General features: G+C 38.7%; 1 protein-coding gene across 1 annotated transcript in view; it reads right to left on the bottom strand.

Annotated features, from left to right (window-relative positions):
- Window positions 1-12,411, bottom strand: part of LOC119423056 (collagen alpha-1(XVII) chain) — a 30,466-nt gene extending 18,055 nt beyond the window's left edge. Inside the window, exons 1-12 of the mRNA XM_037690465.1 lie at window positions 12,360-12,411; window positions 10,361-10,431; window positions 10,198-10,236; window positions 4,700-5,146; window positions 4,570-4,617; window positions 4,429-4,482; window positions 3,741-3,788; window positions 3,494-3,634; window positions 3,312-3,410; window positions 1,334-1,399; window positions 1,189-1,263; window positions 1,041-1,085 (exon numbers count right to left, since the gene is read on the bottom strand). Of these exons, the coding sequence (XP_037546393.1) occupies window positions 1,041-1,085; window positions 1,189-1,263; window positions 1,334-1,399; window positions 3,312-3,410; window positions 3,494-3,634; window positions 3,741-3,788; window positions 4,429-4,482; window positions 4,570-4,617; window positions 4,700-5,146; window positions 10,198-10,236; window positions 10,361-10,424 (1,126 nt within the window). The 5' untranslated portion in view covers window positions 10,425-10,431; window positions 12,360-12,411. The remainder of the gene's footprint in view (window positions 1-1,040; window positions 1,086-1,188; window positions 1,264-1,333; window positions 1,400-3,311; window positions 3,411-3,493; window positions 3,635-3,740; window positions 3,789-4,428; window positions 4,483-4,569; window positions 4,618-4,699; window positions 5,147-10,197; window positions 10,237-10,360; window positions 10,432-12,359) is intronic.
- Window positions 12,412-12,954: the final 543 nt, after the last annotated feature.

Below are 12,954 nucleotides of genomic sequence, written 5' to 3'. Positions count from 1 at the left end.
GAGCTAATAGTGTTAGCTCCAGAGCTAATAGGCTAACATTAGCTCTGAGCTAATAGTGTTAGCTCCAGAGCTAATAGGCCTATATATAACGTTAGTTCTGGAGCTAACACTATTAGCTTCAGGGCTAATAGGCCTATATTTAACGTTAGCTCTGGAGCTAATAGTGTTAGCTCCAGAGCTAATAGGCTAACATTAGCTCCAGAGCTAATAAATATAAAATTAGTGCCAGACCTAATAACGTTAGCTCTGGAGCTAATAAATATATGGCGTTAGCTCCAGACCTATAGCATAGATGATCACGTTTGATCATTTTGACTCATTTATTGATCACAAAAACTAATACACAATATATCTTTACTGTCACATTATAACTTTCTAGCCTTTACTCTTTGTGTTTTATTCTCCGCTACAAACGATGTATGTCATTGCCCTAGATTGTATTGCGCCGGTAAAATAACGACATCCTTAGGTGAAAAATGTAATAAACGTATAATTTTTAAGCAATTAGGAGTTTTCACGCGTCACAAACAGCTTTTAGTAGAATAGAGAACAACATTAAGACAGATATGTGTAAGTGAGATCCCTTTAAGACTTTACAGTCTGTTCAGCCAGGCTGCCACGCCCACTCTCACCTGCTCCAGGTCTGTCTTCAGCCCAGGTGTCTCCAATCGTTTATCAACCCCTGTCCATATATTCTGTCAGTATTCATTTCATCCCCAGCAGAACATTCATGGTTCCTATGCCACAGTCTGGACTCACACCTTGGGATTACTTCATGTCTCCTCCAGATTTGTGTTTTGTTTCATAAAAAAATCTGTTTGTTTTTTCAAGAGACTAAATATCGGTTTTAAACTTTCTTCAGTTTGTTCTGAGTCGACACAAACAAACGTTTTCTGTCTGAATGAGGTCGGAGGTCAAAGTGTTCCTCTGAAAATGCTCAGGAACGAGGACTGAAACTGAGAGAACTCTGAAAGAGCTTCAGAAAGTCTGGAGAACTCCAAGTGATGGGGCAGTCTGGATTAGGGTCAACAGAACCTCACCTGTGGTCGAGCTCAGTCCAGAAACATTTTTCTGCACTCCGTAAACTGCAAACAGACACAAACATACACTTAAAAATGTTTTTATAAGCAGATTGTTGTGGAGGAAACTGCCAGAACATTAGAACCATCTGGTTTGCTGGTGGGTCACCTATCTGTGTGCCGGCTCCGGTGGAGGTGAGGACCGTCGGATTGGTCAGGTTGTTCTGCACACCGTACACCGGAGCTGCTGAGGAGAAACAGGGTGAGGACAATGATGATGAAGGTGTGAAACCCCTGAAGGCTCTGAGTCTCACCGGAGCTGCTGGCAGAAAGACCAGCGTTCACAGAGGCAGAACCAAGAGTCCGGTTGTTCTGAACTCCTGCAGGGGACAAAACAACTCTTTTCTGTCTCTTGTCGGTCACAGATGATGGAAAACAAAACGTTCAAAGATCAGAATCTGCTCTTTTCTGCTAAAGCATGTTTAAAAGATCCACAGCTCATCTGTACGTTTCTGACTGATTGTTAAAATATTAAATAACATTTTTATAATAAAACCTCTAAATCTGAGTCAGCTATTTTATTGTGTGTCAGCACTCTTGTTTTGTTTTTCTGTAGGTTTTGAACCTAACTACATATTAGCTTAATATTTCCTATTATAAATTATTCAATTCATTCAGGAAATAGGTGGTAGGAATTTGGGGTTTGTAACTTTTATACTTTTCAGAATATTTACTTAAATATATTTATTTAATTTATCATTTATTGATATTAATAAAAATAGTATTTAGTTATTATACAGTTATTTAACTTCCCTCTGGGATTTGAATGAAAAACAATCACAAATTAAAGACAATGAGCTCTCTTAAAATCCTTCAAAAACAAACAGCTCTGAAATTATATTAGTAAACTACTGTTAATGCTACGACTAATAATGCTACTGTGAGGTTTCTACTGGTATTGCTAATGCTAATCCTGCTAATGTTACTACTGTAATGCTAAGACTGCTAATGCTACTACTGTAACACTACTACCATTACGTTTCTACTGGTAATGATACTAATTCTACAACTGCTAATACATCTGTTAATGCTGTTAACACTATGAATGCTAATGCTACAACTGTTAATGCTAATGCTACTAATGTTAATGCTATGAATGCTAATGTCACTACAGCTAATTCTATGACTGATAATGCTACGACTTTTAATGCTAATGCTACTAATGTTAATGCTACGAATGCTAATGTCACTACAGCTAATTCTATGACTGATAATGCTACAACTGTTAATGCTAATGCTACTAATGTTAATGCTATGAATGCTAATGTCACTACAGCTAATTCTATGACTGATAATGCTACGACTGTTAATGCTAATGCTACTACTGTAACACTACTACCATTAAGTTTATACTGGTAATGGTACTATTGGTATTGCTAATGCTACAACTGCTAATGCATCTGTTAATGCTGTTAACGCTATGAATGCTAATGCCACTACTGCTAATGCTACTTCTGTTAATTCTACTACTGTTAAGTTTCTACTGGTAAAGATAGTACTGGTATTGTTTATGCTACTACTGTTAATGCTACAGCTCTTTATGCTAATGCTACTACCATTAATGTTTTCTTTGGAAAAGGTTGCGCTACTGCTTTTATGTTACTACGGTTAATGCTAATGCTACAACTGCTAATACATCTGTTAATGCTGTTAACGCTATGAATGCTAATGCCACTACCACTAATTCTATGACTGCTAATGCTACTACTGCTAATGCTACTTCTTTTAATTCTACTACTGTTAAGTTTCTACTGGTAAAGGTAGTACTGGTATTGTTTATGCTACTACTGTTAATGCTACAGCTCTTGATGCTAATGCTACTACCATTAATGTTTTCTTTGGAAATGGTTGCTCTACTACTGTTATGTTACTACTACTACTACTAATTTGAGCTGCATGCTTTATTACTTTTGGTTTTTACCTCATTTTACTTTTTGAATATACTGTATGTGTTGGTTAACATTTTAATAACATTTTGTTGCTTTTGGTTTTTAGGTGGCATTTTGTTTCTTTAAGATAACATTCCATTACTTTTAGCTTTTTGCTACATGTAGCTGTCAGCTCACTTTCTGCTCCTTCATCAAATTTCAGCAAAGTCATTCAGAACTCAGTTGTTTTGCATTTTAGCAGGAAAAGCATTTTCTCTAGTTGTTGTCAATTTTCTTATAAACTTTTTTTAATATATATATCTCCATTTCAGCGTCGGTGGTTCCAGATGGTCTTAGTCCTGACCTGACTGGTAAAGGGCGGAGGTGGTGGAGTAGTTGTTGGGGTTTGTGTTGTACCCGTATCCACTGCTCACGTCTGCAGACCAAACGCTGCCGTACTGATCTGAAACACAAAGATGGTTGACCAATTGAGTAAAGATTCTCAGATGAACCTTGTGATCTTGATCGACAGCCGGCTGGGTGAACCTGTGGGGCTCTCAGGTGTGGTCCTGGTTTCCACGCTGGCCTTCCTGGGGATGGGCAGCGTGTTGTTGGGGGACTGAGTGGGACTGATGCTGGTGGAGGGGTTCCCCCTCAGCAGGCGCTTCACGTCATCCAGCTCCGTCCCTGAAAAAATATCCCAGCAATAAAACTAACTAGGCAGGATTTTTGCGTCTCTAGTTTTGTTTTATTTTAATTTCACATGAATGATTTGAGTCCATGAAGGACTCACATCTGGCTGGAGGTGAAGCACTCTGAAGCCTGGCTCTGATCTCGCTCTCTGAAAACAAACAAAACTAAATAAATATCTCCGTTACTTTGATTACATTAATTTAATAAAATAAAAAGAACAGAAATAAAGTGTAAATGTAGGGACTTTTTGCTATAGCATCTGTGTACCTGGAACAGGAACTCGTAGGTTTGAGCACATTTCACCAGTTTTGTCCTCCCTTCACTGGCTCCCTGTGCATGTCAGAATTTATTTTAAAATTCTCCTGCTGACCTTTAAGTGCCTAAATGGCCTTGCCCCCTCATATCTCTCTGACCTTCTTCAACCATATGTTCCTTCTCGATTGCTGAGATCATCTGATCAGCTGCTTTTGGTTGTAGCAAAAACCAGGCTGGAGCTCAGAGGTGATCGGACTTTTTCAGTCATGGGCCCCAAACTTTGGAACAATTTGCCCCCCAACATTAGACAGACCACTTCACTCCCTGCTTTTAAATCTCTTCTAAAAACACAACTGTACTCACTGATGTTTAACACACTGATTTGATTTAGTATTTCATTGTTTCTCATTGTGTGTTTTTATTTTTTATGCTTTTATTTTTTATATCTTTTTAGTGCCTTGATCTTATTGTTAAGCACGTTGGTAACAGCTGCTGTTTTAAATATGCTTTATAAATAAATTTGACTTGACTACCTCTGCTTTGAGTTCGCCCTCTGGTGGCAGAACTTGAAGTTGCACTTGAAGTAACTGCAAAAGTAATAAATAAATAAAATTAAACACACTTTTAGTCAACATGCCTTCTCAGTTTGACTCAAAACTCTCGGGCAAACTGACCGTACTCCTTCCGGTTGTACTCTGGAGACGAGTTTGTGCTTGAGCTTTCTGAAACATGTAAATAAAACTCACATAAAACTTTTATTTCGTGCAAACCGTGAAAAACTTTAACCTCCGACCTGTGACTGACCATCGAAGACCTCAGCCAGAGCCGCTGCCATGGTGGTCACACTCTTCCTCTCCTTTGTAGAAGGTGAATAAGGAGAAGACGATGATGAACTCCTCTTCGTCTCCCCGGATCCTCCTGAAGTCGAGCTGGTCTTGGTCACCGTGGAGATGGTCACAGCACCGAGACCTGCGTCTCTTTTTCCTTCTTTAGCACTGCTAACAAAACTGTGGGACATGCTAGAGGATCCCCTTCCAGCCCCTTTGGACCCCCTTCCTGCCCTCGAGGCCCCTGACGCTACAAATCCCCCGCTTGCGGACAAAGACCCAGAGGTGACACTGACGCTCCCGGACCCCTCACCCACTCCGGATCCACTCTGATGGGACCTGCTGGAAGTGATCAAGACTGAGCTCCCCGCACCCCCTCCTGTAGCCCTGCCACTGGACCCACCTGCGTTTAGAGAAAAATCACCTGCAAGAGGAAAACACAAAAATTTACCACCAAAATTCATGCTCACTAATCCAGGTTTAAAAATCCAACAAACTTCAGTCAGGTATTCAGGATTTTTTTGTTTTTGTTTTTGTTAAGATGTTTAATCCTTCATCCAAAGGACTTCATCAGTCCGAGGAACCACAATAAACTCAGTCCCACAAGCAACACACACACTTAGTGGACCAACCAGTTTGCTGTTGATAAGATGATGGACCTGATTGAACTTTGTTGGATTTTTTTACTTGGATTATTGCGCATGAACTTTGATGTTTTGAACAGCTTTGGCTATGGCTGCCTCAGAGGAGTTGACGGGGGAGAGAGCTAACGCTACTACTGTAACACTAAGACCCAGAAACCATCTTGTTGGTCCACTATGTGAGTGTGCTGCTTGTGGGACTCAGTTTGTTGCGGCTCCTCAGACTGATGAAGTCCTTTGGATGAAGGACGAAACGTCTCAACAATAAAATAAACCATCCAGATGATCTGACTGAACTTTGTTGGACAAGAATTTACCGTTTCATTTGGTCAAGCTGGAACTTCCCAGAGTTTATTTTTGTGTAAAAGTCAAATTTTATTAAAACAACTCGTCTAAACCTCAACCTGAGGGTGAACTCCTCTAAACCTGCGCTCAGATGAAAGACCCGACGGGCACGGTTAATGTTTGACCGATAAACTGAGCGCTCATTTCAGGGATTCTTGTAATCAGGGAACATTCTTGAATTTCATGTCTGGACGTGCGTTTTTTACGCTTCATCCCTTCATTTTTATCAGAGCAATTCATGACACATTCATGGTTTCTGCTCCCGGCACTGCCCAAAGTAACGACTTCTTTTCTAAAAGAAAAATGAAAATCTGTCAACCTGATGCCCGCAGGCAGTAAAAAATATTTAGGCTGCATTTGACCTTAATGTTTCACCATGAACCATCGTCTTAACGTCTTCAATCATGTTTTCCATCAGACATATTAAACGTGTGCTGAAAGGCACAGTTGTTCTTCCTTGTTGAACTTTTAACATCTGTTACCTCTTCAGACCGCAGTTTAGATTTTTAACTCTTTAAAAATATTATTCTGACAATAAACTCTGCTCCAAACTGTACGAGTCACTGTAAAGTCAGTTTAGTGGAGGAATTAGTTCTCAAATCACTGAAATGACTCACAAATGACTGGCTTGTTACACAAAGGTTAGTGCTCGTTAGCTGCTACACGTGTCAACCTAACAACTTTATTGTGGTGTTAAATATTACACACATTTGTCAACATGTTGTGTTTGCAAAGCTAGAAGTTGCACATCAGTAATGAGGTCGTTCAATTTATAAATGTGACTTTAGATTAAATCCTGACAGAAAAAAAGTCAAAATAAATTTGTTTTTGAAAGTATTCACAGTGCTTCACTTGGTCCACATTTTGTTTCGTTTCAGCCTTATTCTAAATTGTATTCAATTAATCTCTTTCCTCAAAATTCCACACACCCCACCATGACAATGTGAAAAATGTATATTTTGAGATTTTATTAAGAATAGAAAACCATGACATCACATTTACGTTAAGTATTCACAGCCTTTGCTTAATACTTTGTTGATCCACCTTTGGCAGTACCGTATTTTCTGGCGTATAAGTCGCAGTTTGTTTGCATAGATTTGTCACCCCTGTGACTTATATGTCAAAGCAACTTATATACGTTTTGTTTTCCATATTCATAACGCAATTTTTGACTGGCGCTTTAAATTTCGAAGAAGTGCAACAGCGAGTTCTCCCGTGCGCGCTCGCTTCACTCAGCTGGTGCAGGCGGAGGAACACTGGAGAGCTAGCGGCTCCGGCTGCGATGGATGTATGTATGTATGCATAGATGGATGGATGGATGGATGGATGGATGGATGGATGGATGGATGGATGGATGGATGGATGGATGGATGGATGGATGGATGGATGGTGCCGCCGCCGCCGCCGCCCAGGCGAAATGAAGCTGTTTTGACCATTAAATAAATGCACAATAAACGCAACGGGTGACGCATAATAAATGCAACTTATACGCCGAAGCGACTTATATACAGTATGTGTTTTCCTCTTCTTGATGCTTTTTTTGACTGATGCGACTTATACTCCGGAAAACACGGTAATTACAGCCTCCAGTCTTTTTGAATTTGATGCTTCAAGCTGAGCACACCTCTCTTTTGGCAGTTTGTCCCATTCTTCTTTGCAGAACTTCTCCAGCTCCGTCAGGTTGGATGGAGACATCTGCGCAGCCATTTTCAGATACCTCCAGAGATGTTCAATCAGATTCAGGTCTGGACTCTGGCTTGGCCCCTCCAGGACATTAAGAGTGGTCCTGAAGCCACTCCTTTGAGATCTTGGCCACGTGCCTTTGGGTCGTTGTCCTGCTGAACAATGAACCGTCGCCCCAGTCCGAGGTCAAGAACGCTCTGGAGACGTTTTCATCCAGGATGTCTCTGTACATTACTGCATTCATCTTTCCCTCTACCCTGACTAGCCTTCCAGTTCTTGCTGCTGAAAACATCCCCATAGCACGATGCTGCCACCACCATGCTTCACTGTAGGGATGGTATTGGACATGGTATTTGCCAAACTCCAGATAAGCTGCCATGTGCCTTTTATTGCTAAGTGGCTTTCATCTGACCACTACCATGCACGCCTGATTGGTGGATTGCTGCAGAGATAGTTGTCCTTCTGGAAGGTTCTCCTCTCTCTACAGAGGAACACTGGAGCTCTGACAGAGTGACTATCTGGTTCTTGGTCACCTCCCTGACTAAGGGCCTTCTCCCCCAATCACTCAGTTTAGACGTCCGGCCAGGTCTAGGAAGAGTCCTGGTGGTTCCAAACTTCTTCCATTAACGAATGATGGAGGCCACTTTGCTCATTGGGACCTTCAAAGCACCAGAAATGTTTCTGTATCCTTCCCCAGATTTGGACCTCAACACAATCCTGTCTTGGAGGTTTACAGACAATTCCTTTGACTTCATGCTTGGTGTTTGTGCTCTGACATGCACTGTCAACTGTGGGGCCTTATATAGACAGGTGTGCTTTTCCAAATCAAACTCAATCAGATGAATTTACCACAGGTGGACTCCATTTAACTTGAAGAAACATCTCCAGGATGATCAGTGGAAACGGTATCTGAGCTCAATTTGAGCTTCATGACAAAGGCTATGAATACGTATCATTTCTTAGTTTTCTATTTTAATAAAAATCTCTAAAAATCTTTTTTCACATTGTCATAGTGGTGTACAATTGAAATTGAGGAAAGTGATTAATTTAATACAATTTGGATTAAGGCTGGAACATAACGAAATGTGGACAAAGTGAAGCGCTGTGAATACTTTTAGGATTTACAGTAACTCGTTCAATAAATACCAAATCATTTGTTTTTTCTAAAGGTAACTTTATTGTATTTCTTTGAACTAATACAATCATCTTTATTTTAGTAAGCGGCAAATAAATATCTAAATGTTTTTGGTCCAGTTCTGTCCTTCAGAACGGGTTTAAACTCCAACTCAACCTGTTTGATTTGGTTAAATAAAAATATAATTCAGGAGCTAAAGCAGCTTTAACACATAAAAACTCATGTCGCTCCGCTCCTCCACAATGTTTAAACGCTTCACACACGACTAAAAGAAATGAGAAAACGCTGAATCTCATAAATGTTCTTTGAAATATGCTGTTTTCATCATTATAGGTTTGTTTATTGAACTTAAATTGGCATTATTATGGTAACACTATAAAACTAGACAAATTGCAAAGAAATGGAAGAAAAAGCCTGAGTTACCAGATTAAAGCAGAAAGAACTTATATTTGCTGAATTATGCTTAAATTAGCACAAAAATTTGGAAATCAATCAAAAAAATTGCTGAAAAGTAGCTGAAAATGCAGAAAGAAGCTTAAAGTGGAAGGAGCTGAATGAGATAAAAATGTGGAATTAGTTTGAAAAGCTAAAATTAGCACTAAAACAGCTAAAAAGTAGTTGAAATAGCAGAAAAAGCTGAAAGCAGCACAACAAGCTGAAATTACCAGAAATAAGTTAATTAGACTGAAAGTAGCAGAAATTACCACGAAAAGCTTGAATTTATCTGAAAACAGCTGAAAATAGCTAAAAAAAATGCTATTAAAAATAGCGTAAAAGGTAGAACAAGCTTAAATTAGCAGAAGGCAGTAGAAAGAACATGTTTGCTTAAAGAAGCAGAAATGAGCACAAAAAAATTGGAAATTATCTGAAAAAAAATGAAATTAGTAAAAAAAATTAAAAAAATCTGAAAAGTAGCTAAATTTTCAGAAAGAAGCTTAAATTACCAGAAGGAAGTGGAGAGGAAAGATTTTTTTTTTTTGCTGAATTAGGCTGAAAAAAGTTTAAATAAGTGCAAAAAATGTTGAATTAGCTGAAAAATCTTAAATTAGCATAAAAACAGCTAAATAGTAGCTGAAATAGCAGAAAAGGATGAAACTTGTATACATACACTGGTAGGATCAGGAAAAAAGTTAGAAGAAGCACAAAATGTTGTAGTTAGCAGAAAGAATCTAAAAGGAGCACAAAACAGCTGAATGTAGCTGAAATTAGCTGAATTTTTTTTGAATTTGCAGAAGGAAGCTGAAAGAAGCTGAACCAGAACAAAACGTGAAAGGAGCAGTAAAAGGTTATAAACACATCTAAAGAGTTGAAGGATGTAAAATGAGCTCAGTTCATTTTCTATGAGGAAAAAAATGTCAGAAAAGGCTAAATATTTCAAAAAGCTAAAGTTGCACCAAAACAAAAAGTCATAGCAGGATTGTCCTGAAAGAGCCGAACGCTTTGATGTGTGATTTGTTGAAATGGCAAAAGAATTGTGGAACGATAAAGATGCTGAAAAGCGCAGTGAAGAAAAATGTCTCACAATCGTGTGAATGCTTCATAAACATTCACACAATAAAACATTTAGATGAAAATAATCTAACACTAAAAAAGGATTAGAGTCTTTTAATCCAGCTGCTGTGACAAAGAGTTCATTCATGTTCGAGGAGTAAAAACAAAATAAAATCTTACTTTGTGTCGCAAGTCGAGAAGTTACGGACTTTATGACCACTGGAATAAGAAAATCCCCCATTAAAGGTCAGAAGATAAACTCGGGGAATATTTATCTTTTATATGAAACATCAAGTCTGGAATATTAATCTGGGATTGGTGGATTAAATCCTGGTTTGTCTACCTGAGCTGCATCCTGCGGCTGCTCCGTCAGAACTGAGCGTCTTCACTGCTGTCGGCTTGTCCATCCAGGAGCTAAAACCAGGAAGAACAAACAAAAACGAAACAATAAATTAAATCAGATTAAAGAACCGGATTAAAAAAATAAAACTTTTCTCTACATCATGAGTCAGAAGCTGCAGCGTCACATTTCTGTCCTTCCAGGTTGTTCTCCTTTCGCCCCGACCTGCCTCTGATTTAAAGGATCCACCTGAAGCTCCTGGTTCAGGTGAAGAACCTCCTGCCGCCCCCAGGCCTCAGTTTTCAAACCGAGGCCTGGGGGCGGCAGGAGGGACCACGCAGCTCCGTTCAAACAAGAACAAACGGATCATTTTACAACATCTCAGCAGGTCTAAGGTTTCCCTCGAGTCCCAGGTAAAATAATAAACTTTAACCCCGCTGCTGCCCTCGGGTCAAAGTGAGGCTCAGTGAGGCATTTTGAGCCGAGGGCAGCTGGATTAGTGTTAGAAGTAATGATAGGGATTAGTCCAACAGAATAAATCAGATCTCACAGTTAGATGAGCATTTTGATTTATGTAAACTCGTTTCTCCCGCTGTGAAAGACGGGCGATCATGTAAATGCTTCGGTGCATTTGTGCGAATTTGCTTGTCTGTTAGCAAAATATCTCCTGAACCACAGGATGAAATTCAATGAAACTTTCAGAAAGTCATCGATGGATTGGCATCTCCGACTGATCAACACAAAAATGAGTCTAGCTCCGTGATTGTTACGATTCTGAGCTAAAGTTTGAAGCGGTAGTAGCTGAGAGTCATCCTCAGCGCATCCTCTGAGGGCTGGCAGATCTCGCTAGAGCTTTGTCGAAAAGTCTGGCGGGCGATATGCATTCCTTCAAGGAGTTCTCCAGCTTGAAGTTAACAGATTAAATCGTGTTGTTTTCCACATGTGAAGCTTGTGTTTTTATACCGTTTCAGTAAATACATGTAAATATTTGAAAATAATCTCAGTATTGAAGCATTCAGAATAAATTGATTAAAACTCATATTTTATTTAAGATTGTTTCTGTACTTTCAGGAAACACTAGTGAGAAATGACATCAGCTGTAATAAATTCATACTTTTATTTGTGTTTTACAGTAAATTCATCTGTGCAGAAGCACAAAGTAAACGTGAATCACTTTGTTTCATTTAGTTTCCAGGTCAACTTCATTTTGATTCTTGCAGTATATAAATACACTTTATTGTATTTAACGTTTTACAGTTTCACAGTTTTATTTGAACTTTTTGTTTGTCTTTTTGTCAAACTCAGAGTTTTGAGTGTTTATTGATCATTACCAGCTGACAAACACTTTTTAACAACTAATTTATTTCCCTAACTTTGTATTTTATTGACTAACTCTTAATTACTGCCAGAATCTGTCTTTCGTCTGTTACTCTGATTAAATATGAGTTTACAGATCAGTGGTCTCCCTGCTCATCAAATGATCCCACCTGCTGGTCATCTAATAATGATTAATAAAGCAGATAGTTGTATTAATGACTAATAAAACAGAGAGTTGTATTAATGATTAATAAAGCAGATAGTTGTATTAATGACTAATAAAACAGAGAGTTGTATTAATGATTAATAAAGAAGAGAGTTGTGTTAATGACTAATAAAGCAGAGACTTGTATTGTGATTAATAAAGCAGAGACTTGTATCATGATTAATAAAGCAGAGAGTTGTATTAATGACTAATAAAGCAGAAAGATGTATTAATGATTAATAAAGCAAAGAGTTATATTAATGATTAATAAAGCAGAGACTTGTATTAATGATTAATAAAGCAGAGACTTGTATTATGATTAATAAAGCAGAGACTTGTATTAATGATTAATAAAGCAGAGACTTGTATTGTGATTAATAAAGCAGAGACTTGTATTAATGATTAATAAAGCAGAGACTTGTATTATGATTAATAAAGCAGAGACTTGTATTATGATTAATAAAGCAGAGCGTATTTTACCTTTCAGATCATCTCTAGAGACACTCGGCTCCTCTGAGCTGCAGGAACACCTGGAGTTACCTGCACAAGTTGTTTAAGTTGTTAATCAGTCTGACTCACAGCTTCTGTGGACAAGTTCCAACAGGGAGTGTGTGTGTGTGTGTGTGTGTGTGTGTGTGTGTGTGTGTGTGTGTGTGTGTGTGTGTGTGTGTGTGTGTGTGTGTGTGTGCGTGCGTGCGTGTGCGTGCGTGTGCGTGCGTGTGTGTGTGTGTGTGTGGGAGGAGACAAGCAGGCGGTGCAGAAGAAACAGGGAAATAGTGGAGGTGAATGTGTTTTTGTGTTTGAGGTTTTTGAAGATTTAAACGGATGATTTACTTCCTGAAACGTGACTTTAAAAGATCAAATCAGCAGCTGGAGTTTGTGTTTACGTAGCATCATGTTTACGTGATGTGTTTAATGTGATATCATGTTTACATGACATTGTGTTTACATGACATGTTTACGTGGTGTCATGTTTACATGACATAATGTTTACGTGACATCATGTTTATATTACATGTTTAATCAGCATCGTGTTTACTTGACAATATCATGTTTACATGACAGCATGCTTACG

This window comes from Nematolebias whitei, chromosome 16 (genome assembly GCF_014905685.2).
Source record: "Nematolebias whitei isolate Nwh7 chromosome 16, NemWhi1, whole genome shotgun sequence".
In the NCBI taxonomy this organism is placed as follows: domain Eukaryota; kingdom Metazoa; phylum Chordata; class Actinopteri; order Cyprinodontiformes; family Rivulidae; genus Nematolebias; species Nematolebias whitei.
Note: the sequence above shows the minus strand (reverse complement) of the source record. Positions and strands in the feature narration are given on the sequence as shown.